This window comes from Taurulus bubalis, assembly GCF_910589615.1.
Source record: "Taurulus bubalis genome assembly, chromosome: 17".
Taxonomy (NCBI): domain Eukaryota; kingdom Metazoa; phylum Chordata; class Actinopteri; order Perciformes; family Cottidae; genus Taurulus; species Taurulus bubalis.
This window is the reverse complement of record NC_136605.1, coordinates 21,375,876-21,403,439: the sequence shown is the minus strand read 5'-3', so window position 1 is coordinate 21,403,439 and position 27,564 is coordinate 21,375,876. Positions and strand designations below refer to the sequence as shown.

Sequence of the window (27,564 nt, the reverse complement as noted above, 5' to 3'; positions counted from 1 at the left end):
ATGACGGTGCGGAGAGGAAAGAAGCTCAGCATCTCCATCCAGGAACACATGGCCATCGACGTCTGCCCCGGCCCCATCAGACCCATCCGACAGATCTCCGCCTACTTCCCCCGGCGGTCCCCCACCTCGCCGGGCCCCGCGTCCCCGAACCCGGCCTCCTCCCCGCTGGCCCTCAGCCCCGGCTTCGGGGCCTCCGGGACGGGCGGGGCTCACCTCCTGTCCCCTCTGCTGGCCCACGGCCGGCCCGGCGGCGGCGGGTCGCTGTCGCTGACGAGCAGCGTGGACACGTCGGTGGAGATCAACAGCTCCGACAGCGACGACTGCAGTGAGGCTCGCTGTCGGCATGTGTGTGTCTCTCTGTGTGTGTTTGTGTTGCCGTGCACCTCCACACACCTGTAGCCACGTGTTGCACGTTTCACCTTCAAGGTTTCCATCGAAATGCAGCGCGAAGGTCAATGCTGAAGCTGCATTCACTCTATTGACCAGCAGGGGGCGACTCCTCCAGATGTAAAAACCTGGTCTAAACCTGCTCTAAACCTGGTCTAAACCTGGACTAAACCTGCTCTAAATGTGGTCTAAACCTGGACTAAACCTGGGCTAAAACTGGTCTAAACCTGGTCTAAACCTGGTCTAAACCTGGACTAAACCCGGTCTAAACCTGGTCTAAACCTGGACTAAACCTGCTATGAAATGTAGTCTAAACCTGGACTAAACCTGGTCTAAACCTGGTCTGAACCTGGACTAAACCTGGTCTAAATCTGGACTAAACCCGGTCTAAACCTGGTCTAAACCTGGACTAAACCTGGTCTAAACCTAGTCTAAACCTGGACTAAACCTGCATTTCTAAACCTGCATTTCTAAACCTGGTCTAAACCAGGACTAAACCTGGTCTAAACCTGGTCTAAACCAGGACTAAACCTGGGCTAAACCTGGTCTGAACCAGGACTAAACCTGGTCTAAACCTGGTCTAAACCTGGGCTAAAACTGGTCTAAACCTGGACTAAACCTGCATTTCTAAACCTGGTCTAAACCTGCATTTCTAAACCTGGTCTAAACCAGGACTAAACCTGGTCTAAACCTGGACTAAACCTGGTCTAAACCTGGTCTAAACCAGGACTAAACCTGGGCTAAACCTGGTCTAAACCAGGACTAAACCTGGTCTAAACCTGGTCTAAACCTGGTCTAAACCTGCATTTCCAAACCTGGACTAAACCTGGTCTAAACCTGGACTAAACCTGGTCTAAACCTGGTCTAAACCTGCATTTCTAAACCTGGACTAAACCTGGTCTAAACCTGGACTAAACCTGGTCTAAACCTGGTCTAAACCTGGGCTAAAACTGGTCTAAACCTGGACTAAACCTGCTCTAAATGTGGTCTAAACCTGGTCTAAACCTGCATTTCTAAACCTGGACTAAACCTGGTCTAAACCTGGACTAAACCTGGTCTAAACCTGGTCTAAACCTGCATTTCTAAACCTGGACTAAACCTGGTCTAAACCTGGACTAAACCTGGTCTAAACCTGGTCTAAACCTGGACTAAACCTGGTCTAAACCTGGACTAAACCTGGTATAAACCTGGACTAAACCTGGGCTAAACCTGGTCTAAACCAGGACTAAACCTGGTCTAAACCTAGTCTAAACCTGGACTAAACCTGGTCTAAACCTGGACTAAACCAGGTCTAAACCTGGGCTAAAACTGGTCTAAACCTGGCTCTGCTGCTGTGCTGTAAGCACGGTGGATGTCAAGACTTGAACAGGTTTTATGGCCTTTGATTCTCTTCAGAATGGTGTAAAATAAAAACATTCTGGTTAACTGGGTGACTGGTTGGTCCCAGTGTGGTTTCCAGTCTGTATCACCAGGAGCCAGCAAGCTGAACGGAGGTCGAGGTAGAGGTGTTAACCATCATGCTCACAGTAAAATGAATATAAATAAAAAATGCACAATCTTAAATATCCGTCTCCGTGTGGATGTTGATCTGATCTGAGATCTGCTGAAGGACTGAAGGACGTAGAACTGCTGCAGAGCGATCAATGAACAAGAACCCCACGGTCCAATTTACCGGACCGCGTTCCCCGAGTTCAGTATCAGAGATGCAACTCCTGCATAATTCATGTGTTTAAGTCAGAACAACATGAATAATGCAGCGCTGTGCGTTAGACTCCAACTCCACTGCAGCGCAGACGCTGAGGGAGTTTACGGGGAAGATCAGCGGCCTCTGACAGTTGGCCTTCAGGTTTCTTCATCATCTCGCTGAATGGATGAAATATGAGCTTTCTGAGGGCATTGGAGTACGTTCTGCAGACTGGCTGACCTCAGAGCTGCTGGTGTCTGCAGACTGGCTGACCCCAGAGCTGCTGGTGTCTGCAGACTGGCTGACCCCAGAGCTGCTGGTGTCTTCAGACTGGCTGACCCCAGAGCTGCTGATGTCTGCAGACTGGCTGACCCCAGAGCTGCTGGTGTCTTCAGACTGGCTGACCCCAGAGCTGCTGGTGTCTGCAGACTGGCTGACCCCAGAGCCACTTGCAGAATGATGAGGTTGTTTATTTAAACATGAATTTATCAACCAGATTTGTTTTGCAGTCACTGGCTGAAGATTTTATTTGTTTTCTAATAAAATGAGATTCAGCAGATAATGTAAAAAAACACTTTTCTTTGTGGTTGTATTTCATTTATTTTTGGTAATTTTTAGTTTCTCTTTTTGGACATTGTTTTTCTTTTGGTCTTTCTTCTTTTTTTATTTACATTGTAGTCATTTTGTGTGTCTCTGAAGTCATTTTGTGTCTCTTTGTGGTTATTTGTGGTCCCTTTGTAGTCGTTTGGTGTCTTTGTGTTTACACTCTGCGTCCCTATGTGATCATTCTGCTTCTTTTGTTGTGTTTTTTGCTCTTCACTGTCGCCCCGTTGTTGTTTTGTTGTTGTTTTGTCGTCTTTGTCTTTGTTTTCCACGTCTCGTCGGCGTCAAATCCGTCGTGGTTGAAGTGACAGGAACTCTTTGATCAGACCAAAGCATCCTTCCTTCATTAGAGTCTGTGTTGAAGATCCCCAGGCTCAGGTCTCACTGCAGAGCTCCTCACTGTGACGTCTCCGGCTGCAGAAGCACTGCGTTTATTGCTGCAGTGTGTTTCACAGCAGCCAGCTGTCTCTGCTGCGGGATGCTGGGCTCAGTTAGGTGGGTGGAACGAGAACCGCAAGCCTGCAGATTTGGATAAAAACATGAGAATGTAAAGTGCACCGAGGACTGCAGTGGAGTCTCTCTTCTCTCTGCATGTCCGTAGTACGAGTACCTCATACCTGTAATTACAGAAGGTACTTGAGTTGATGCCTTGTACTCAGTTACGTTCCACAATTGCTGTCCGATCCTGTTTTTAGGCTTCGAGCCGTTTCCCTGCAGACCAGCAGAGATTCAGAGTTAAGATGCACATGAAGTGAAGTGTCTCTCAGCAGCAGCTGTGACACTGACATCGGTTTCATTTCATTCACTTATGGAGAACACAAAATCACAACACACTGTGGTCAAGTCTTTGTGCGACGTTTCACGTCCCTTTGTTGTCATCTAGTATCTCTGAGTGGTTTTTATGTGTCTCTTTGTTGTCATCTAGTGTCTCTTTGTTGTCATCTAGTGTCTCTTTGTTGTCATCTAGTGTCTCTTTGTTGTCATTTAGTGTCTCTTTGTTGCCATGTAGTGTCTCTTTGTTGTCATTTAGTGTCTCTTTGTTGTCATCTAGTGTCTCTTTGTTGTCATCTAGTGTCTCTTTGTTGTCATCTAGTGTCTCTTTGTTGTCATTTAGTGTCTCTTTGTTGTCATCTAGTGTGTGTTTGTTGTCATCTAGTGTGTGTTTGTTGTCATCTAGTGTCTCTTTGTTGTCATGTAGTGTCTCTTTGTTGTCATCTAGTGTCTCTTTGTTGTCATCTAGTGTCTCTTTGTTGTCATTTAGTGTCTCTTTGTTGTCATCTAGTGTGTGTTTGTTGTCATCTAGTGTGTGTTTGTTGTCATCTAGTGTGTGTTTGTTGTCATCTAGTGTGTGTTTGTTGTCATCTAGTGTGTGTTTGTTGTCATCTAGTGTGTGTTTGTTGTCATCTAGTGTCTCTTTGTTGTCATATAGTGTCTCTTTGTTGTCATCTAGTGTCTCTTTGTTGTCATCTAGTGTCTCTTTGTTGTCATCTAGTGTGTCTTTGTTGTCATCTAGTGTCTCTTTGTTGTCATCTAGTGTCTCTTTGTTGTCATCTAGTGTCTCTTTGTTGTCATATAGTGTCTCTTTGTTGTCATCTAGTGTCTTTTTGTTGTCATGTAGTGTCTCTTTGTTGTCATGTAGTGTCTCTTTGTTGTCATCTAGTGTCTCTTTGTTGTCATCTAGTGTCTCTTTGTTGTCATCTAGTGTCTCTTTGTTGTCATTTAGTGTCTCTTTGTTGTCATCTAGTGTCTCTTTGTTGTCATGTAGTGTCTCTTTGTTGTCATGTAGTGTCTCTTTGTTTTCATCCAGTGTCTCTGAGTGGTTTTTATGTGTCTCTTTGTTGTCATCTAGTGTCTCTTTGTTGTCATCTAGTGTCTCTTTGTTGTCATTTAGTGTCTCTTTGTTGTCATCTAGTGTCTCTTTGTTGTCATCTAGTGTCTCTTTGTTGTCATATAGTGTCTCTTTGTTGTCATTTAGTGTCTCTTTGTTGTCATCTAGTGTCTCCTTGTTGTCATGTAGTGTCTCTTTGTTGTCATGTAGTGTCTCTTTGTTTTCATCCAGTGTCTCTGAGTGGTTTTTATGTGTCTCTTTGTTGTCATCTAGTGTCTCTTTGTTGTCATGTAGTGTCTCTTTGTTGTCATCTAGTGTCTCTTTGTTGTCATCTAGTGTCTCTTTGTTGTCATTTAGTGTCTCTTTGTTGTCATCTAGTGTCTCTTTGTTGTCATGTAGTGTCTCTTTGTTGTCATGTAGTGTCTCTTTGTTGTCATTTAGTGTCTCTTTGTTGTCATCTAGTGTCTCTTTGTTGTCATGTAGTGTCTCTTTGTTGTCATGTAGTGTCTCTTTGTTGTCATGTAGTGTCTCTTTGTTGTCATGTAGTGTCTCTTTGTTGTCATCTAGTGTCTCTTTGTTGTCATGTAGTGTCTCTTTGTTGTCATCTAGTGTCTCTTTGTTGTCATCTAGTGTCTCTTTGTTGTCATTTAGTGTCTCTGAGTGGTTTTTATGTGTCTCTTTGTTGTCATCTAGTGTCTCTTTGTTGTCATGTAGTGTCTCTTTGTTGTCATGTAGTGTCTCTTTGTTTTCATCCAGTGTCTCTGAGTGGTTTTTATGTGTCTCTTTGTTGTCATGTAGTGTCTCTTTGTTGTCATTTAGTGTCTCTTTGTTGTTGCTTTGTGTCTCTTTGTTACCTTAAGTGTGTTTGTTGCTTTGCGTCTCTTTGTAGTTGTTGCATGTGTATTTGTTGTTGTTTTACCTCTTTTTGTAGTTGTTTTATGTATCTGTGTTGCTGTGTCTCTTTGAAGTTGTTTTATGTGTCTTTGTCTCTTTGTAGTTGTTTCATGTGTCTTTGTGTCTTTGTAGTTGTTTTGTGTGTCCTTAAGTGTCGGTCTTTTTTAGGGGTCTCTTTTGAGGTTACATTACAATACATTTCATTTAGCTGACGCTTTTATCCAAAGCGACTTACAATAAGTGCAATTCCACCATGAGCAAACTCAGAACAACAAGAAAGTACAATTTCAATAAAGTTTAAGTGCTATCAGTAAGTGCCATCTAAGTGCTACTAAAGTGCTACTACGGCGGTTATTTCGTGTCTCTTTGTAGTTGTTTTGTGTGTCTTTGTTGCAATAAGATAAGATAATCCTGTATTAGTCCCGCAGTGGGGAAATTGCTGTGTCTCTTTGTAGTTGTTTTGTGTGTCTTTGTTGCTTTACGTGTCCTTCTAGTTGTTTTACGTCTTATTTTAGTTGTTTTGTCTGTCTTTAATTAAGTTGCCGTCTCTTTTTAGGTTATTTTGAGGTTATTTTGTGTCTCTTTGTAGTTGTTTTACGTTTCTATGTACTTGTTTTGTGTGTCTTTAAGTGGCCGTCTCTTTTGAGGTTATTTTGTGTTTCTTTGTAGTTGTTTAACTAGTCTTTGTCGTCACTGATCGTTTTGCCAACATGAAATGAAACAGGAAGCTGAGCAGGATGTGGGAAAGCGTCCAGGTTGATGAACACACGGCAGCTTACAGTTTAGCGTAAGAATACAATATGTTGTGTAAGCAGCGGTTTGTTGGTACTTATGAGAGCTGATGCCTAAAATAGATGTTTGTTCTAATCCCCGTGAATCACAGTCTGTATGTATCGTCTTATATAACGGCACTGGAAGAACACCAGGGTGTGTGTGTGTGTGTGTGCGTGTGTGTGTGTGTGTGTGTGTGTGTGTGTGTGATGTATGAACATGTACCGTTCTACGCAGAACGAATTGCAAGATGCCAAATGTGTCTCTTCTGCCTCTGAGAGGATTTTCCGTGTTGGCATGTGATGTGTTGTGTACGGCTGTGTGTGTGTGTGTGTGTGTGTGTGTGTGGGTGTGTGTGTGTGTGTGTGTATGTATGTTTGGCTTCATGTGACAGCTCCTGATCCACTAAATTGGACATCCATCCCCTGAATTCACGATGAGATATTTCTCTGTTCTCTCGCATGCTTTTCAATTTATTCTGACTGATTTTTAACAATGTCATTATTTTTTTCGGATGCCACTGATGCAACGCTTGTAAATCCTGTGTCTCTCCTGTGTTTTCCCCTCCAGCTGCTCTGGGAACGCTGGAGTTTGAGCTGAGGTACGAGCGGAGCGCCAGCGAGCTGCACTGCACTATGCTCCGGGCGAAGGTGAGGACGCTAATGAGCTGCACACCGGCCTCCACGCCGATGCGTTCAGGCTCCCCTGGTGCATGTGTGGACCTGGAGAGGCTCCACGCCGATGCGTTCATGCTCCCCTAGTGCATGTGTGGACCTGGAGAGGCTCCACGCCGATGCGTTCATGCTCCCCTAGTGCATGTGTGGACCTGGCTGCACAGATTAGCTCCCTTTCAGATACGAGAGGCTCAGTGTGGCTCTAAAGGCACTAAACTAGATTTAGAGAGCCTCTAAATCCAGCAGAGGGCTATTTACTGATTTAACTGATCGATCGGAGAACAGAAAGTCAAAATCTCCGTCAGACATCTCACCAAAAAAAAACATCAACCTGCAGACGAGGGAACAGGAAGTGAACACACGCTGACTCGTGGGACATTATTTCGGAAAGGAATTCCAGTAGAAGGAGTATGTTTGGTTCTAATTTGAATTGTGCCATGAGTTACACATGTGATGATCGTCAAGTTAAAAGACACATTCATAGTAGCTTGGCCCGCTAGCTGGCTAGCTGCTACGTTCCAAATGCTACATAATCGTAGCTGATGTGTTTTATCAGCTGGGAGGAGAAAGAACTGTCGTTGTCGTCTCTCTAATGAAGTATATTCAGTCTTCTACTTCTTGATTTCATCGATGTCTACTCGGAGGAAGTAATCACAAGACTCAAACCAATGGTCACGCAGTCAAACTCCTCCCTCTCTCTTAAGTCTGTGGTTTAAAACTAACATGAGACGATCCAGCGTTTGTTGAGCCGGATCACGTCTCTCCTCCGCCACAAGGGAACCGTCCTGACTCCGATCCGACAGCCTGAGGGCTGTAAAGAGACGCCGGGTCCACCTGTCCAGGTGCCTCTAAAGCCTCCGGTCCTCACATCCACGTCCAGACGAGTATTTGTTCTCCGTCCTCAGGACGAAAACATACTTTTTGTGTCGGTGAAAGTTTCCTCAGGAAAAGAAGGAAATGTCACAGACTCAATAAATCTGAATTTGCACAGAAATATCATCAGTGATGTTATTAATATTTGACATCACGGCTCCTTTATCCTCCCCTCGAATAAAGGAGGAATAAAGGAGGAATAAAGGAGGAATAAAGGAGGAATAAAGGAGGAGCCGATGACTCACGGAGGATGAGAGCAGATTTACTTCAGTATCTGAAGCGATGAGAGTCGTTATGCTTTGATTATATAGAACACAGCATTTCTTTGTAATCTGGCTTCATATACAACACACTGTGTGTAGGTGAGTTGTGGTGATCGACATATTCAACCCATTCAAGCACAAGATAAATACTCACATTGATAGTAATATAGGATCATAACTGGTGGTAGAACAATCCCTTTCCAGATGCGCTATTTCCAAACTAATTAGTCTTCGACCTCGAAGTCTTTTCTCTCAAAATCTCATAAACTCTTGTACTCTTTAATAATAAAAGGTCGGGTTGCACCCTTAAGATCTTCCTCAAACAGACACATTTAGTGGGAAAGTTTTCTTTTTCAAACTTAGTTACAAGGCTGCAGGTGTTGCTCTGTCTCTCTCTCATCAGATTCACTTTAAAATGAACACTTATTATGAACATCTTTCAATAAATCAGGTCAACACATGTTCCTTGTTGTCCGTTCTCTCTCGTTGGTGGATGATTTTATGTTTTTGTTCCTTTACGGTTTCTGTGTGACCGTCTCAATAGTTGTGCAGAACAAAATGAGCACTGATAAGGAAAGGAAAGCTCTCCATTTTGGAGCATGAGTCTGAGGCTTCATGCTAACCTAGCATCAGCAGCGTTCCCAAACCCAGGGCTCTCAAGTGTCACGCATTGAGCGTGACTGTCACGCATTTCGGTCTTAAGTCACGCTCTCCCGCCACACATCGTATTTCTCACGCTGAAAAAAAACTCTAGGCTATTTAATGTGCCGCAGCGCACAAACATGACCTGGTCGCGCTGCCCTCGCCATGGAGGAATCAAGCACGTCTCCCCTGAATCCCCTGGAGTTCTTGCCACTCATCAGCCAATCAAAAAAAAGAAATGGGCTACACGAATAGCCAATCAGAAAAACGTATCTGTTGTATCTGGGTGAAATGTAATCCAGCAACCAATGAAAATAAAGCTAATAATAATATGGGGGGTAGGGGAGCTGGTCTGTGGGCATACGGAGGCGCGGCCGGGGGGGGGAGGAGGAGGAGGATATGTCACTCTTACCTGTCTTAAAAACTTGAGAGCCCTGCGAACCCCTTCGTTCTTTGGGGTTCAAACGTGAGAAAAAGCAGCCAAAGATGTGCGTTTTAAAACAGAAACGTAGTCGTGTGGATGTCGCCTCAGAGCAGGTCTCGTTCCTGGTCATAGGACCAGATTTAAAGGTTGACTAGCAGACAGAAAGAGCAGCTTTATGTCCTGGCTGTGAGGAATGTGCTCATTTACGGTGCTCTGTACGGTGGCCCTCGTAGGACAACTCTAGACGCTGATGACTGGGGAAAAAGTGTCGGCCTTGATTTCACTTGATTAGGAGGCTGAGAAACTAATTGCTAACAGATGCCTCCACTTATGTTGATTAAGATTGTGGATCCTAACATGCTGACATTTAGCATGAAACATTTAGCATGAAACAATTAGCATGAACGTTTAGCATGAACGTTTAGCATGAAACATTTAGCATGAAACATTTAGCATGAAACATTTAGCATGAAACATTTAGCATGAAACCTTTAGCATGAAACATTTAGTATGAAACGTTTAGCATGAAACATTTAGCATGAAACATTCAGCATGAAACGTTTAGAATGAAACGTTTAGTATGAAAGTTTAGCATGAAATGTTTAGCATGAAACATTTAGCATGAAATGTTTAGCATGAAACGTTTAGCATGAAACGTTTAGCATGAAACATTTAGCATGAAACATTCAGCATGAAACATTTAGCATGAAACCTTTAGCATGAAACATTTAGTATGAAACATTTAGCATGAAACGTTTAGAATGAAACATTTAGCATGAAACATTCAGCATGAAACGTTTAGCATGAAACATTTAAAATGAAACATTTAGCATGAAACATTCAGCATGAAACGTTTAGCATGAAACATTTAGCATGAAACATTCAGCATGAAACGTTTAGCATGAAACATTCAGAATGAAACGTTTAGCATGAAACATTTAGCATGAAACATTCAGAATGAAACGTTTAGCATGAAACATTTAGCATGAAACATTCAGCATGAAACGTTTAGAATGAAACGTTTAGAATGAAACGTTTAGTATGAAAGTTTAGCATGAAACGTTTAGCATGAAACATTTAGCATGAAATGTTTAGCATGAAACGTTTAGCATGAAACATTTTTAGTTGTACACCGTTAATCAACCAGAAGCTCTAAAAACGTGAACGTCAGATTTTCCGTCCAAATACGGTCACTTCCTGTTCACAGGTTGCAAAAAAACACCTTAAAGTACAATTTAAAGGTACTTGTACTTCACTCGGGTATTTCCCCTTCATGCCACTTTCTACTTCTCTACTTTTAGGATTAAGATTTTACAAATAAAACACGATGGGATAATACACAGGATTGTTTAGATTCAACTGATGAACACTACAATAGTATAGTAATAATATGATCTATATATTACATAGATCATATTATTACTATAAAACCCTTTGAAAGGTACCAACAAGTACTTTTACTGTGATCCTTGAGGTGCATTGTACTGGATTATCATGTAGTTTTACATTTATTATTAACCCTGGAAGATTACTTTGGCTTCTAAAGCCTCATCAAGACGACACGTACAGAATGAAAACATCCGTCGTGCAAATGTCAAAGCTGTTGAAATACATTTGGGAGTAATTTCTCACGATGCTGATGAGGTCGCCGGATTGAAACCGGGGGTTTGATCCTTCGGGCGTGAATTTAAAATCATCCGTCAGTTCTAACTTATCACTCCAGTGAAAATCTGGGAGCACAAAGTCAATCGGCTTCTGATTTATACTCATTAATAATCATCTGTTTCCAGTCACATTCATATTGAAGCCTCAAGATCTTGGTCTTTTTATTCAATTGATAGCTTTAGTTACTTTACAGATTATGTATTATTATATATTTAATAAATAATATATATATATATATATTATATGGATACATTATATATATATAAAATATATTTCATATTGATTCTGCTTAAACCCAAATGACTGACTTCAATAAGCATTAACGACTCTTTTCCGTCCTCAGGGTCTGAAGTCGATGGACTTTAACGGTTTGTCCGACCCGTACGTGAAGCTGCACCTGCTGCCCGGCGCCTGCAAGGTGAGTCACCACCACGGCTCCATGAGCACAACATGCTAACATATGTTCTGCTTTCACTTCATTCACCATCAGAACAAACACATTCTTTTATTTGTTTAATTTTATTTGAACCCTTTAAATGACCTTTGACCTCAAATATCTCATGGTTTTCTGTAAACAAAATGATTTTCTCAACCTGAAGGAAAATATTAACAAGTAAAGAGACAGAAAGTTTCAAATTAAAATGATAACGTTTATGTATTTAACCAGGATAACAAGAATCTAACTAACCTGTCTCTCTCTCTCTCTCTCTCTCTCTCTCTCTCTCTCTCTATCTGTCCTCCCTGTCTCTCTCTCTCTCTCTCTCTCTCTCTCTGTCCTCCCTGTCTCTCTCTCTCTCTGTCCTCCCTGTCTCTCTCTCTATCTGTCCTCCCTCTCTCTCTCTCTCTCTCTCTCTCTGTCCTCCCTGTCTGTCTCTCTCTCTCTCTCTCTCTCTCTCTCTCTCTCTCTCTGTCTCTCTGTCCTCCCTGTCTCTCTCTCTCTCTCTCTCTCTCTCGCTCTCTCTCTCTCTCTCTCTCTCTCTGTCCTCCCTGTCTCTCTCTCTCTGTCCTCCCTCTCTCTCTCTCTCTCTCGCTCTCTCTCTCTCTCTCTCTCTGTCCTTCAGGCCAATAAGTTGAAGACGAAGACGATCCGTAACTCTCTGAATCCGGTTTGGAACGAAACGCTCATTTACATCGGAATCACAGAAGAAGACATGCACAGGAAGACGCTCAGGTGTGTGTGTGTGTGTGTGTGTGTGTGTGTGTGTGTGTGTGTGTGTGTGTCTCAGCCTTAGAGATAGGGTCAGGAGCTCGGACATCAGGAGCTTCTAATAGGATGCTTCCTGGACCCATTAGAGGTTTTCCAGACACGTCCTACTGGGAGGAAGCGGATGAAGATGAAGATGAAGATGAAGATGAAGATGAAGATGAAAATGTCCTGATGGAAGTTTGTCCTGATTGTTAGAAATATTATTAAAGAGGACGACTGACCCGTCGTAGTAAAACTACTCAGTTAGTTTGATGAAAAGATCTTACAATTTTAGTTAGGCTCACGTCCTCTCCTGTTCCCTCTCTCCTCTTCGGTCTCCTGTTTCCTTGCCTCCTCTCCTGTCTCCTGTTTCCTTGTCTCCTCTCCTGTCTCCTGTCTCCCCTTCTGTCTCCTGTTTCCTTGCCTCCTCTCCTGTCTCCTCTTCTGTTTCCTGTTACCTCTCTCCCCTTCTGTCTCCTGTTTCCTCTCCTGTCTCCTCTCATGTTTCCTTGCCTCCTCTCGTGTCTCCTCTCCTGATTCCTCCCCGGTTTCCTGTTTCCTTGACTCCTCTCTTGTTTCCTGTTTCCCCCTTTGTCTCCTGTTTCTTTGCCTCCTCTCCTGCCTCCTCTCCTGATCCCTCTCCTGTCTCCTCTTATGTTTCCTTGCCTCCTCTCGTGTCTCCTCTCCTGATTCCTCCCCGGTTTCCTGTTTCCTTGACTCCTCTCTTGTTTCCTGTTTCCCCCTTTGTCTCCTGTTTCTTTGCCTCCTCTCCTGCCTCCTCTCCTGATCCCTCTCCTGTCTCCTCTCCTGTTTCCCGTTACCTCTCCCCTTCTGTCTCCTGTTCCCTTTTCTCCTCTCCTGCCTCCTCTCCTGATCCCTCTCCTGTCTCCTCTCCTGTCTCCTCTCCTGTCTGCTCTCCTGATTCCTCCCCGGTTTCCTGTTTCCTTGACTCCTCTCTTGTTTCCTGTTTCCCCCTTTGTCTCCTGTTTCTTTGCCTCCTCTCCTGCCTCCTCTCCTGATCCCTCTCTTGTCTCCTCTCATGTTTCCTTGCCTCCTCTCCTGTCTCCTCTCCTGTTTCCCGTTACCTCTCCCCTTCTGTCTCCTGTTCCCTTTTCTCCTCTTCTGTCTCCTCTCCTGATCCCTTTCTTGTCTCCTCTCATGTTTCCTGTCTCCTCTTCTGTCTCCTCTCCTGATCCCTCTCCTGTCTCCTCTCATGTTTCCTGTCTCCTCTTCTGTCTCCTCTCCTGATCCCTCTCTTGTCTCCTCTCATGTTTCCTTCCCTCCTCTCCTGTCTCCTCTCCTGTTTCCCGTTACCTCTCCCCTTCTGTCTCCTGTTCCCTTTTCTCCTCTTCTGTCTCCTCTCCTGATTCCTCCCCGGTTTCCTGTTTCCTTGCCTCTTCTCCTGTTCCCTCTCCTGTCTCCTCTCCTGTTTCCTTGCCTCCTCTCCCGTCTCCTGTCCCCTGCAGGTTGACAGTGTGTGACGAGGACAAGTTGACTCACAACGAGCTGATTGGAGAGTCCCGCGTTCCTCTGAAGCGAGTGAAACCCGACCAGACGAAGCGTTTCCACACCTGCCTGGAGCACCCGCCCCCGGTAAGTCTCCTTGTGTCTTTGTCTCCTTGTTCCCTAGTCCCTCAGACGCCCTGACATCAGTCAGTTATTGATCCACCAAACAGGAAGGATGTGTTCAGGTGAAGGATAAAAAAACGTTTCTAGGAAGTACAGAGTACACATTCAATGTACTTGTCCTTTACTTTATACTTGTCCTCCATCTCAGAGGTCCATGTTGTACTTTATACTGCACTACATGATTCATCAATCCTTTAAGTACATTTTATTGACACATACTTTAACGTCAGGTTTTGAATGCAGGACTTTTACTTGGAGTATTTTCACAGTGTGGTTGTTGTACTTTTACTCTCTTTTCAGCTGCCGTCTCCGACTACGATGGGCGAAGCCCTCCGAGGAATATCCTGCTACTTAAGAGAGGTAAGAATATATATATTTATATAATAGATTATGATCATTCACAGCTGTCGCTTCTGGATTCATTAAAAACTGACGCCCGTGTTTTCATTAAAAACTGAAAAAAACAATCTTTCCTGCCGAGTGGATGTAAAGGTGAGGCTGAACTCTACTGAGTGCACCTTAATTATTAATGTTAGTTTTAATAGTTGCACCTCATTGTTAATCTAACACCGTATTATTAATGCTAATAGTTACACAATAATAATACTCTACATATGATAGTGACTGTTGCCTCAAAGACTCGGTGAGTTGATGAGAAACTAAACGTGAGTCAGAAAGGATTAACTTAATTAATGATTAGAGTCGAGGCTCTTAACTGGAATGGATATTTTAATTGGATTCTTGTTTGTTTTTGTTCTGAACAGGTTTAGTTTGGTCAGAATTTGTGTTCTACTGTTTTCTGTTTGCCACATTAATGAGAATGTCAGAGGAAATATGATCTTCATGTTGAAGAGAAAGCTCTTCAGTTGAAGTCATATTTTCTGGTTAATGTCAGGCTCAAACCCGTCAGCTTCACACGAGGAGCTGCTGCCTTCTCTTCACTTTCACAGACTTTAAACGTAAACATCAAAGATCTGGACCCACCAAGCCTCAAACCAGATCAGCAGTTCAGGGAATACACATTTTATGGTCCCGTAACGCGACAACATTACGACACAACGCAACGACACAACGCAACGACACAACGTAACGACACAACGCAACGACACAACGCAACGACACAACGTAACGACACAACACAACGACACAACACAACGACACAACACAACGACACAACGACACAACGTAACAACACAACGTAACGACACAACGTAACAACACAACGTAACAACACAACGTAACAACACAACGTAACAACACAACGACACAACGTAACAACACAACGTAACGACACAACGTAACAACACAACGTAACAACACAACGTAACGACACAACGTAACGACACAACGCAACGACACAACGCAACGACACAACGCAACGACACAACGTAACAACACAACACAACGACACAACACAACGACACAACGTAACAACACAACGTAACAACACAACGTAACAACACAACGTAACAACACAACGTAACGACACAACGTAACAACACAACACAACGACACAACGTAACAACACAACGTAACGACACAACGTAACAACACAACGTAACGACACAACGCAACGACACAACGCAACGACACAACGCAACGACACAACGTAACGACACAACGCAACGACACAACGTAACGACACAACGTAACGACACAACGTAACAACACAACGTAACAACAAAACGTAACAACACAACGTAACGCGACAACGTAACGACACAACGTAACGACACAACGTAACGCAACAACGCAACGCGACAACGTAACGACACAACGTAACGACACAACGTAGCGACACAACGTAGCGACACAACGTAACGACACAACGTAACGACACAACGTAACGACACAACGCAACGACACAACGCAACGACACAACGTAACGACACAACGTAACGACACAACGTAACGACACAACGTAACGACACAACGCAACGACACAACGTAACGACACAACACAACGTAGCGACACAACGTGACGACACAACACAACGTAGCGACACAACGTAACGACACAACGCAACGACACAACGCAACGACACAACGCAACGACACAACGTAACGACACAATGTAGCGACACAACGTAACGACACAACGTCACAACGTAACGACACAACGTCACAACGTAACGACACAACGTAACGACACAACGTAACGACACAACGTAACGACACAACGTAACGACACAACGTAGCGACACAACGCAACGACACAACGCAACGACACAACGCAACGACACAACGTAACGACACAACGACACAACGTAACGACACAACGTAACGACACAACGTAACGACACAACGTAACAACACAACGTAACAACACAACGTAACGACACAACACAACGTAGCGACACAATGTAACGACACAACACAACGTAACGACACAACACAACGTAGCGACACAACGTAGCGACACAACGTAACGACACAACACAACGACACAACGTAACGACACAACGTAACGACACAACGCAACGACACAACGCAACGACACAACGACACAACGTAACGACACAACGTAACGACACAACGCAACGACACAACGTAACGACACAACACAACGTAGCGACACAACGTAGCGACACAACGTAGCGACACAACGTGACGACACAACACAACGTAGCGACACAACGTAACGACACAACGCAACGACACAACGCAACGACACAACGCAACGACACAACGTAACGACACAATGTAGCGACACAACGTAACGACACAACGTAACGACACAACGTAACGACACAACGTAACGACACAACGTAACGACACAACGCAACGACACAACGCAACGACACAACGCAACGACACAACGTAACGACACAACGACACAACGTAACGACACAACGTAACGACACAACGTAACAACACAACATAACAACACAACGTAACGACACAACACAACGTAGCGACACAATGTAACGACACAACACAACGTAACGACACAACACAACGTAGCGACACAACGTAGCGACACAACGTAACGACACAACACAACGACACAACGTAACGACACAACGTAACGACACAACGTAACGACACAACGTAACGACACAACGCAACGACACAATGCAACGACACAATGTAACCACACAACGTAACCACACAACTTTACCACACACGTAACCACACAACGCTCCCCATCATCTCCCCTGGCCTCAAAGCTAACGTGCTGGTGGACACACACTGAACCAGGACCTCTCAGGAGCAGCCTGGTCCAAAGCAAAGGCTCACGCTGCGAGCAGCTGTTTGGTAACCAGGGAAGGTCATTCATTACATCCCCATGACGATGAAATGATTCAGTTATTGACCGTGGTAATCCAGGGACGCAATGTCACCCGGCAGCCGAGACGTCGCGTTGTCCAGAAGCTAATAAAGCTGGTGATGTTTGTCAGTAAGCTCATGAACATCAGCAGTGAACGTTTCTAGTAACATCCTGACGTCTCTAAACTCTAAAACACACAAAGGACTGACAACACTCACCGGGGCACCGAGGGTTAATTAAACCGCGGCTGAAAATACTCCCCAACAAATGCAAATTAAATGATTAGAATTGGAATCTTCGTCCTCATTGGTTTGGGTCTGCTAATGGAACTATTAATTAAAATAACTAAACTTAATAACAATAACAAAATTAATAAACTTCATCAAAACAGCACATTTTTGTCCAAAGTTCTTTTTGTGGTTGAACCAGAATGAAAACAGTTAAAATATAAAAACAATATAAATGATGAGAAAACAGAGAGGACATCAGTTGGTAATGTGCTCGCATTAATTACAAGACACAAGTCACAAGTCACAAGTCACAAGACACAAGTCACAAGTCGCAAGTCGCAAGTCACAAGACACAAGACACAAGTCACAAGACACAAGTCACAAGACACAAGTCACAAGACACAAGTCACAAGACACAAGTCACAAGACACAAGTCACAAGTCACAAGTCACAAGACACAAGTCACAAGACACAAGTCACAAGACACAAGACACAAGATACAAGTCACAAGACACAAGTCACAAGTCACAAGTCACAAGTCACAAGACAGAAGTCACACAAGGAAGACTCTTCTCTTTCGTTGCTGAATAGCTTGAAGAAAAGTAAACAATTTGAAAAGAAACTCTTCTGGCAGTTCAGTTCATGAATAATAAATGTCTCGTAGCCGAGCTTCTTTCAAAGATACGAGACGCTGTCTGAAGCGCAGCGAGGCAGCAGCTCCACGAGCACGCTGAGAACCGGAGAACCGGAGAACCAGAGAACCAGAGAACCAGAGAAACGGAGAACCAGAGAACCAGAGAACCGGAGAACCGGAGAACCGGAGAACCAGAGAACCAGAGAAACAGAGAACCATAACGGAGACATCACGGTGGCCTGTGAGGGTAAAACCAAGCCTCACAGAGTTGTCCGTACACAACCAGGGACAAACATGCAGGACATTTCATGGATGAAGGGACTTGTTGCTCCTTCAGATGTTTTCTTTCTTGTGAGAACCGAGCGTTCTCCGTGAAGGAAGACAACATTTCCTCCTCCTCCCTCTCATCTTCCTCCTCCTCTTCCTCCTCCTCCTCCAGCTCATTTAACTTCCATCTTTCAAGCCGACACGAGCAAACAAAAAACTGCTTTTTGGTGTAAATATTATTCATCATCGCCGCTGCTCGCAGGTTGTGAATATGAAGGTAATGTTCGTATATATATCTTACAGAAACTGTTTAAATGCAGATCACATCCCTTCACAGCGGTCCAGCTCCTTCACAATCTGCCTGCAGGGTTTACGGCTCTTGAAGTCTCCCTCGGCCGGCTTTATTTTTCAATTCCTGGAGCTACAAGGAGGATTTAGGCGGATTAGGTGGAAACCCATGGAAACCCACCGACCTCAAAATACAAATAACCACAAAAAAAGTCTTATTATTTTGGGGAAAATTATCAGAGCAGCTTCATTTTTTTGTCCCATCATCACTTCGTTAAGGGATGCGGCCTTGTGTGAGACCTGCAGCAGGAAAAGTCTCAGTGTTGCAGGTTAATTGAGTTATTAAATATTCATCAGGACACCGGCCCGGTTGGTGCGTTTCATGCGATCGATAATTGGCGGCTGGAGGCGGTTTCTTGTGTTCTGTTCCGCGCGTGGGCGGATCTGAGGAGTTTCATCGGGATTCAAACAGAATATTAAATGCTTCCTGGAGGCCCTGATCTGGTTTTCATTAACAAACTCAACTCTCAAAAGACCTAAAAATGTATCAGAGTTCTCCTGTTAGAGTCAGCTGGAGTCAGGACGTGGTTAGCCTAGCTTAGCATAAAGACTGGAAGCAGAGGGACACCGCTAGCGTGGCTTTGTCCACGGCTCACAAAGACCCTGTTGCAGTTCTTAATTAGAGCTGGTCCGGATTTAGGTCACATGTTGTGAGCCCCTAAAAGTCAGAGATGTGTGGACTCGAGTCACATAACCTGAACTCGATTTGAACCTTTAACAATGTTGTTATAAAAGTTGCAAGTCTATTTTCACATCAAGGGCTCCTGACTTGGTCATGATTTAGGTTTAACATGTCTTTGTCTTTATTTATGTTCTGACTGGGATCTGTTGGTCATGATTGAGGTCTTAACTTAAGACTTTTTTTTTTTAACCGTGGACAAATCCTTGCTAGCTGTTACCCTCTGCTTCTAGTCTTTATGCTAAGCTAAGCTACCTCTATGCAGACTTCAATTCTGTTTAACACACAGACGTGACACAGAGGTCGAGGCCCACTCACCTGGTTATCTCAGACATAGATGAGGTCGAGGCCCACTCACCTGGTTATCTCAGACATAGATGAGGTCGAGGCCCACTCACCTGGTTATCTCAGACATAGATGAGGTCGAGGCCCACTCACCTGGTTATCTCAGACATAGATGAGGTCCACATTTAGCTGAACTGGAGAGGCGAACACAGAATAATGAGTCCGTTCTGTTGCCATCGGTTCAGACTTCCTCTTCTCTGTGTGGGCAGACGGGTGAAACTTATCATCTGAATGAATCACTATCCTACGCCCCCTGTAACTGGTATCATTCCCAGTAAATTAAACCGGCATGAGATGAAACTGCTTCTCGAGTTTCCCGGACCTCTCAAAGACCCTTAAAGACCCCCGGGAGCGTCTGAACTGCAGGTTTTGAGGACTTCAAGTCTCCGTGAGTCATTTGTCTCACATGCTCATCATCGTTTCAGTCGTTTCAGTCGTTTCAGGCACTTTTTTTAGAAATTAATGTTGGTGTTAAACCTCAGTCAGGTTTAAATAGTAGATACTTATGGTTAATTACAACTTGGGTCTTTAATGTGTTTGACTTGACATTAATAATGTTGAAGCGTTGTCTCTGCGCTCGCAGATCTCTTTTGTGGTAAGTACAATGTTGTTGTTACTCCACAGCGCTACGAAAATAAGACCGTAGTCATAAGAAACCAGAGTTATTCTTTAAGCCTAGAAAACATAGTAATTATTGTCATATCTGGTGATCAATCAGAGACCTTTGTGAAGGGTTTCAGGCTGATGTGGTTTCTACAAACTCCCAAAATGTGTAAACATCTATTTAAAGTTCATCAACATAAAGTGAAACCAGATTTAGGTCTGAATTAGGACTTACATCTTTATTTCCTGGTCTTGACTTGGACTTTTTGATCTTGATTTGGGGTCTTGACTTGGGACTTGTTGGTCGTGTAAAGTAAACGTGTGGCGTAAAAAAGTTGCGACGTAAAAAAGTTGCGATGTAAAGTCATGGTTCTAACGTTGGACTTCATAGAGGTCGAAACTTGGGACTTATTGGTCGTGGGAAGTAAACGTGTGACATAAAAAAGTTGCGATGTACAGTCGTGATAGAGGTCCTAACTTGGGACTTGTTGGTCCTAACGTTGGTCTTGTTAGTGTATTTAGAGGTCCTAACTTGTTGGTCTTGAAAGAGATCTACACTTGGGACTTGTTGGTCGTGTGAAGTAAACGTGTGACCTAAAAAAGTCGCGATGTAAAAAAGTTGTGATAGAGGTCCTACCTTGGGACTTGTTGGTCCTAACTTGGGACTTGTCTGTCTTGACTTAGGACTTGATAGAAGACCTAGCTTGAAAGTCCCAAGTTAGTCGTGTCTTGGGACTTGTTTGTCCTAACTTGGGACTTGTTAGTCTTAACTTGGGACTTGTTTGTCCTCGTGTTAGTCTTGATAGAGGTCCTAACTCGGGACTTGTTTGTCTTAACTTGGGACTTGTTTGTCCTAGCGTTGGTCTTGTTAGTCTTGTTGGTCTTGATAGAGGTCATAGCTCGGGACTTGTTGGTCGTGTTAGTGTTTTGATAGAGGTTCTAACTCGGGACTTGTTGGTCGTGTCTTGGGAATTGTTTGTCTTAACTTGGGACTTGTTGGTCTAAATTGGGACTTGTTTGTCCTAACGTTGGTCGTGTTAGTGTTGATAGTCTTGATAGAGGTCCTAACTCAGGACTTGTTGGTCGTGTTAGTGTTGATAGAGGTCCTAACTTGGGACTTGTTGGTCGTGTTAGTGTTGATAGAGGTCCTAACTTGGGACTTGTTCGTGTCTTGGGACTTGTTGGTCCTAACATTGGTCTTGTTGGTCTTGATAGAGGTCCTAACTCGGGACTTGTTGGTCCTAACGTTGGTCGTGTTAGTCTTGTCAGTGTTGATAGAGGTCATAACTCGGGACTTGTTGGTCGTGTCTTGGGACTTGTTTGTCTTAACTCTGGACTTGTTTGTCTAAACTTGGGACTTGCTCCTAACGTTGGTCTTGTTGGTCTTGATAGAGGTCCTAACTCGAGACTTGTTGGTCGTGTCTTGGGACTTGTTTGTCCTAACATTGGTCTTGTTAGTCTTGATAGAGGTCCTAACTCGGGACTTGTTGGTCGTGTCTTGGGACTTGTTTGTCCTAACATTGGTCTTGTTAGTCTTGATAGAGGTCCTAACTCGGGACTTGTTGGTCGTGTCTTGGGACTTGTTTGTCCTAACATTGGTCTTGTTAGTCTTGATAGAGGTCCTAACTCGGGACTTGTTGGTCGTGTCTTGGGACTTGTTTGTCCTAACATTGGTCTTGTTAGTCTTGATAGAGGTCCTAACTCGGGACTTGTTGGTCGTGTCTTGGGACTTGTTTGTCCTAACATTGGTCTTGTTAGTCTTGATAGAGGTCCTAACTCGGGACTTGTTGGTCGTGTCTTGGGACTTGTTTGTCCTAACATTGGTCTTGTTAGTCTTGATAGAGGTCCTAACTCGGGACTTGTTGGTCGTGTCTTGGGACTTGTTTGTCCTAACATTGGTCTTGTTAGTCTTGATAGAGGTCCTAACTCGGGACTTGTTGGTCGTGTCTTGGGACTTGTTTGTCCTAACATTGGTCTTGTTAGTCTTGATAGAGGTCCTAACTCGAGACTTGTTGGTCGTGTCTTGGGACTTGTTTGTCCTAACATTGGTCTTGTTAGTCTTGATAGAGGTCATAACTCGGGACTTGTTGGTCGTGTCTTGGGTTTTCTTACTTCTCACCTGGGTCGAACAGAAGCTGAACGAGGTTGCTGCTTTTAATTTGCAGGTAAAACCTTCGTTGTCAGTTTTGGAGGTTTTTTGGAACCAAAGATTTGTTTCCACAGCAACAGTCGCCCACCAGGTGCAGCGAGCGGCGTCCGTCTCCACGGCGTCCCTGGAGTCCTGGAGTCCTGGAGTCCTGGAGTCCTGGAGTCGCTTGTTTGTAGAAAACAGGACTTCAGGGTCCAATTAGACATTTTAAAGTGTGTGTTTTGCATTCGTGTGTGTGAGCGTTAGTCGTTCAGGCGCTTCAACAGAGACGAGTGTTTCAGGGGGAAATCCCTCCGCCTGAAGCTGCTCTCAGATCAGCTGTGAAACACAAACAGCTCCACCTTTAACCAATATTCATATTGATCCACTGACATGAGGGATGGACGACATGATTAGAAACGTGCTCTCAGGAACGCTCTTAATTATTTTATTATTACAATGTTTTCTAATTAACATCAAAAGTACATATTGTACTTTATACTGTGCTTCATCTGATAGGTACATATTGTACTTTATACTGTACTTCATCTGAGAGGTACATATTGTACTTTATACTGTACTTCATCTAAGAGGTACACATTGTACTTTTTACTGTACTACATCTCAGAGGTAACTATTGTACTTTTTACTGTACTACATCTCAGAGGTACCTATTGTACTTTATACTGTACTACATCTCAGAGGTACCTATTGTACTTTTTACTGTACTACATCTCAGAGGTACCTATTGTACTTTATACTGTACTACATCTCAGAGGTACCTATTGTACTTTATACTGTACTACATCTCAGAGGTACCTATTGTACTTTATACTGTACTACATCTCAGAGGTACCTATTGTACTTTATACTGTACTACATCTCAGAGGTAACTATTGTACTTTATACTGTACTACATCTCAGAGGTACCTATTGTACTCATTGATGCAGATCAAACCAACAGGATATAAAGGAGCAAACATGATCCGTAAACTCAGATAGTACAAATCAATCAATACTTTTACTTTCACTACATTTAAATACTTTTACTGCAGTCAGGTTTTGAAATGCAGGCATGGAGTATTTTCAGTGTAGTACTTTATACGTAGCACTTCCTCGACCCCTGCAGACCGCCGTCCATCAGATCTCTGAAGTTTGAATTTTAAATCTGCTGATTGATTGATTAGTGAGACTTTGTTGGAGAAAGCAGGTCTGACTCTGACGGGGAAAAGCAGAGCGCCGTCCGCCTGGAACGAGATAACGAGGACATGTCATGCTGGGGGCCGGCAGCTCGTTTCATTTCAGTCCACTTTGTAAACCTGAAGCCTCCTCCAGCCGGCCGGGTTAACCCACAGTTCCTCTCCCACCAATAGGAGGCGCTGACTCCGACTAACGGCCATCGATCCGCTCATTTTTTGGTTTGACCTTCTGCTTCTGGAGCTGCAGGTTTGTTGTGAAGGCCGGTGCTCCGAGCACAGAGTTCTGTAGGAAGCGCTTCATGACGTTGACGCCTTTTTCGTATTCTTTGATTAAAAGTGAAAGCTGCAGCGGAGCAGTGGAAGGTCAAAGTGGGAGACAGGGGGGTTCACCGGGAGATGGAGGATCAAACTATTGATCTTCTCACGACCACAAAGATCAAATCTACCGTGGGATGAGATTTAATGAACACCGTCAGCTGTGTGTGTGTGTGTGTGTGTGTGTGTGTGTGTGTCATTGGCTCCTCTTTTTGGGAACGTTTTTGGAATAAAGAGTATAAAAAGGGATCAAACAAACGGGTCTACTGTCAGGTGAAGCTTTCTCTCTCCGCGTGGCCTTTTGTGTCGGAGTAAAAATCTGTTTTTTTGTGGAAGAATATAACGGCTGAAGGTCTGAGAACAAAGAGCATAACATCCGGAGAGAACGAGCCGTTTTTATTATTTCTCTGTTTTCAAGTGCCTTGATTTCTGAAGGCGCCGCTACCTTTGAGAAAATGTGTCATAATGTTGTGGTTTTATTAAAAAATGATCAACAATGAGAAGAGTGAGTACAAAGTAAATACGATGGTTATGACATCTGTTCGATTATGAGATATAAAGTTGCCATCTTGTCCAGACGTCGGTGCAAAAGGAAAAGTTATTGAGAAAACCTAATCCAACCAGACTAATCCCACTAATATAATCAGATTTCACTGATCTGATTTAATCTCACTTCGTCCACAGTGGGAGAACGAGCAGCTGCACAGCCTGGAGGAGAGAGGCCGTCTTCTTCTGTCCCTGCAGTTTCTGCCTCCGCTCAGTTTGGAGGAAACAGAGGAAGAAGGAGGAGGAGGAGGAGGAGGAGGAGGAGGAGGAGAAGGACGTCGCAGCGGAGGTCTCTGTGTGGGCGTGAAGCGCTGCGCTCACCTGGCAGCCATGGACGTCAACGGCTTCTCCGACCCCTACGTCAAAATGTAGGAACTCAAGCGTCTCGACTTGAAGCCAAATATCACATCATATCATAAACATCATATCATATATTCAGTGTTGGGGTAACGAGTTACTAAGTAACGGATTACAGTAATTATAGGTAACGAAGTAAAGTAACGCATTACACTCAAAATATTGGTAACTACACTACTTTACTAGACCTCAGTAACGCGCTTTCCTGCGTTACCCAAGACATGTTTACCAGTCCGAAAAGTTCTCTTGTAGTGGCGCGAGAGTCACACGACACTTCCCGCATGAGCAATAGCAACAAGCTGCTAGCTAGCGCTGCTAGCTGCTGCTACTGCCCGCGACCCCTCTGCCCAAGTCGGGTGTCGAGCCTGGTCCCGCTACCTTCGGTGGTTTTCGGGGAGCTAGCGGAAGTTAATGGAGAGCTAGCGGAAGTTAATGGAGAGCTAGCGGAAGTTAATGGAGAGCTAGCGGAAATTAGCGGGGAAGTGACGGAGCGCTAGCAGGAGCCAGAGCCGGCTACAGCGGGGAGCTAACGGGGACTCTGACCGAAGGTAGTAGCGGCTCGTAACGCGACGTTTACGGTAGATTGTTCAAGCAGGAAGTGTCGTGTGACTCGCGCGATTATTATTATTGGAAATTATGTTAATTAATAATAATAAATTATGATTGAAAATTGAAAATAAAGTGATGAAAGGGCCATGATGTTTGTCCATGTATGTAAAAAAAAGGAAAGTAAAGTAACTAGTAGTGAAGTTACTTTTCAAATGCAGCAACTAGTAAAGTAATCTAGTTACAATTTTCAGAAGTAACTAGCAACGTGTAACTAGTTACTTTTTCTGAGTAACTACCCCAACACTGTATATAGTGAACTCACCAATTTATAGTTTCAGAGACAGCCAACAGGTCTGCTTCATAACGAGCTTCCTCCAGTCTGAACGCTGACACGTGACATTAGTCTTCATTATTAATTACCGTTTCCCTAGGGATGATTTACAGGATTCCATCAGGCTATAATAATAATAATCCTGTTTTAATGAAACTGAATCCTTTACACTTTGCTGTTGTTTCCTCTCATCGCGGCTCTGAGATGAGGCTGCAGACAGGGCGCCGAGGTTTAAGGAAACAGATGTTTCCGGCAGCTCCACGGCTAGTGACGGCTAAATAAATCAAAATAAGGCACAAAGATGTCATCGAGGTAGACAAATACGTGCCGATCCAACACCTCTTCTTCTCTTTTTCCTCTTCTTCTCTTTTTCCTCTTCTTCTCTTTTTCCTCTTCTTCTCTTCTTCTTCTTCTTCTCTTCCTCTGCTCTCAGATACCTGAAGCCCGACTTACAGAAGAAATCCAAACACAAAACATTGGTGATGAAAAAGACCCTCAACCCAGAATTCAACGAGGTGAGAACTCCAACGAGTATTTAAAAAACATATCATATATTATCTTTCAAAAACATTTTACGTATTAAAAATATGAATACATATAAATCATTTTACGAATATTTCTAATATTTTTCCACTACTTTTTCACACACATCCTACTTGTGAAAAATATAATAGTTATTCAAATGCAAAAGAAAAATATGACCAAAAAATGTGTTAAAAATGGTCTTCTTAGTAAAATATATGATGATGACAGAAAGTTGAACGTCCCCCACATGAAAGCACACAACAGTTCCCTTCACGCACCGACACACACGATGTGAAGCCGGCGTGTGTTCGATCCCCGCAGGAGTTCTTCTACGAGATCTCTCTGTCGGAGCTCAGCAACAAGACGCTGGAGGTGACGGTGTGGGACTACGACCTGGGCCGCTCCAACGACTTCATAGGTGAGCCCGCCGGGCCGAGAGCCCACGATGTGAGGAGTCGAGAGGCGAGAAACAGGACGTCGTCGGTTCCACGCCGTTGACCGTGGAACCTGTTGAGTTAAATTTAAAGATTGCGTGACGTGCACCTGTGAAATGAGACTAACGGCCACTTCCTGTCTGCAGGCGGCGTCTGCCTGAGCGGGCGCTCGCAGGGCGACGGCCTCCGCCACTGGACGGACTGCCTGAGGAACCAGGGCCGCCGCGTGGAGCGCTGGCACATCCTGACCAACCAGCTGCCGCGGGGGGTCAGACACGACTAACCCCCGCTAGGCCCCTCAAACATCAGCAGGAAGCGAGAGCGCCTCACAGCGAGAGCCGCCATGACGCTCCACCATCAGCACCGGACGCCAGGCATCGGGCCCCCGGCCCGGAGCTCACGGGGTCAAAGAGAAACCACAGACTTGTCCTCGAAGTCCAATCGCATGTTTTGTTTGTTCTCCTGACGTCGGGACTCGTTTTGTAAATGAAGAAAATACTTTGGTTGTCATGACGCCGTCTGCGCACGTCTGTGCACGTCTGTGCACGTCTGTGCACGTGCCGTTCCTCTTCCTCGTCTGTATCCGTGATGCTTGCTTTCTGCTGTCAGAGATTCTTTTTAGGTGAACCTTTTGAAATGTGGCGAGAAAAAAACAGAAGTGTGAGTTAAAGGGAGTTCTCCTCCACGTTGCTCTATACGCACAAACAATAACACAAACAATAACGGAGATTCATAAACATCCCTCAAAAATATTTAATAAGTCGGAATTAAGCATATGACAAGAGATCTTCCATTTCCTCCTGTGACGTTTATACTGCTCTTCCTCGCTGAGAAAACTGTGAAACACAACGAGCCGCATCCTGTTGTTGTCAGGTGGTGATGAAGATGATGATGATGATGATGTATCAAGTGGTTTGGTGTCGCATGATGCAATATGTTTATATCTCTATTTATATCTCTATACTCCCGCTGCCTGTTTTCTAATTCAAAGTGTTGAGACATGATGAGACGTTCAGGTACGAGTCTTCTTCTTCTTCTTCTTCTTCTTCTTCTTCTTCTTCTTCTTCTTCTTCTTCTTCTTCTTCTTCTTCTTCTTATTTTATGCACGACTGAATGTATGCCTGTGTCTTCCTCCACTGATCTGATCTGTTCTCATATTTCTTCAGGTGTTTTGTGTCAAACGCAACAATAAATTTGGAAGTGTACTTTGTGCTCATTGGTCACTACTGCCTCCTGCAGGTCACTACTGCCCTCTGCAGGTCACTACTGCCCTCTGCAGG

General features: G+C 44.1%; 1 protein-coding gene across 1 annotated transcript; it reads left to right on the top strand.

Annotated features, from left to right (window-relative positions):
* doc2a (double C2-like domains, alpha) lies at nt 1-26,567 on the top strand (the record flags this gene model as incomplete). Its single annotated transcript, XM_079232945.1, has 10 exons — nt 1-325; nt 6,738-6,817; nt 11,052-11,126; nt 11,770-11,879; nt 13,361-13,487; nt 13,824-13,883; nt 24,227-24,456; nt 25,759-25,840; nt 26,172-26,268; nt 26,431-26,567. 10 exons carry the CDS (start codon nt 1-3, stop codon nt 26,565-26,567), a joined length of 1,323 nt encoding a protein of 440 aa, XP_079089071.1.
* Nucleotides 26,568-27,564: the final 997 nt, after the last annotated feature.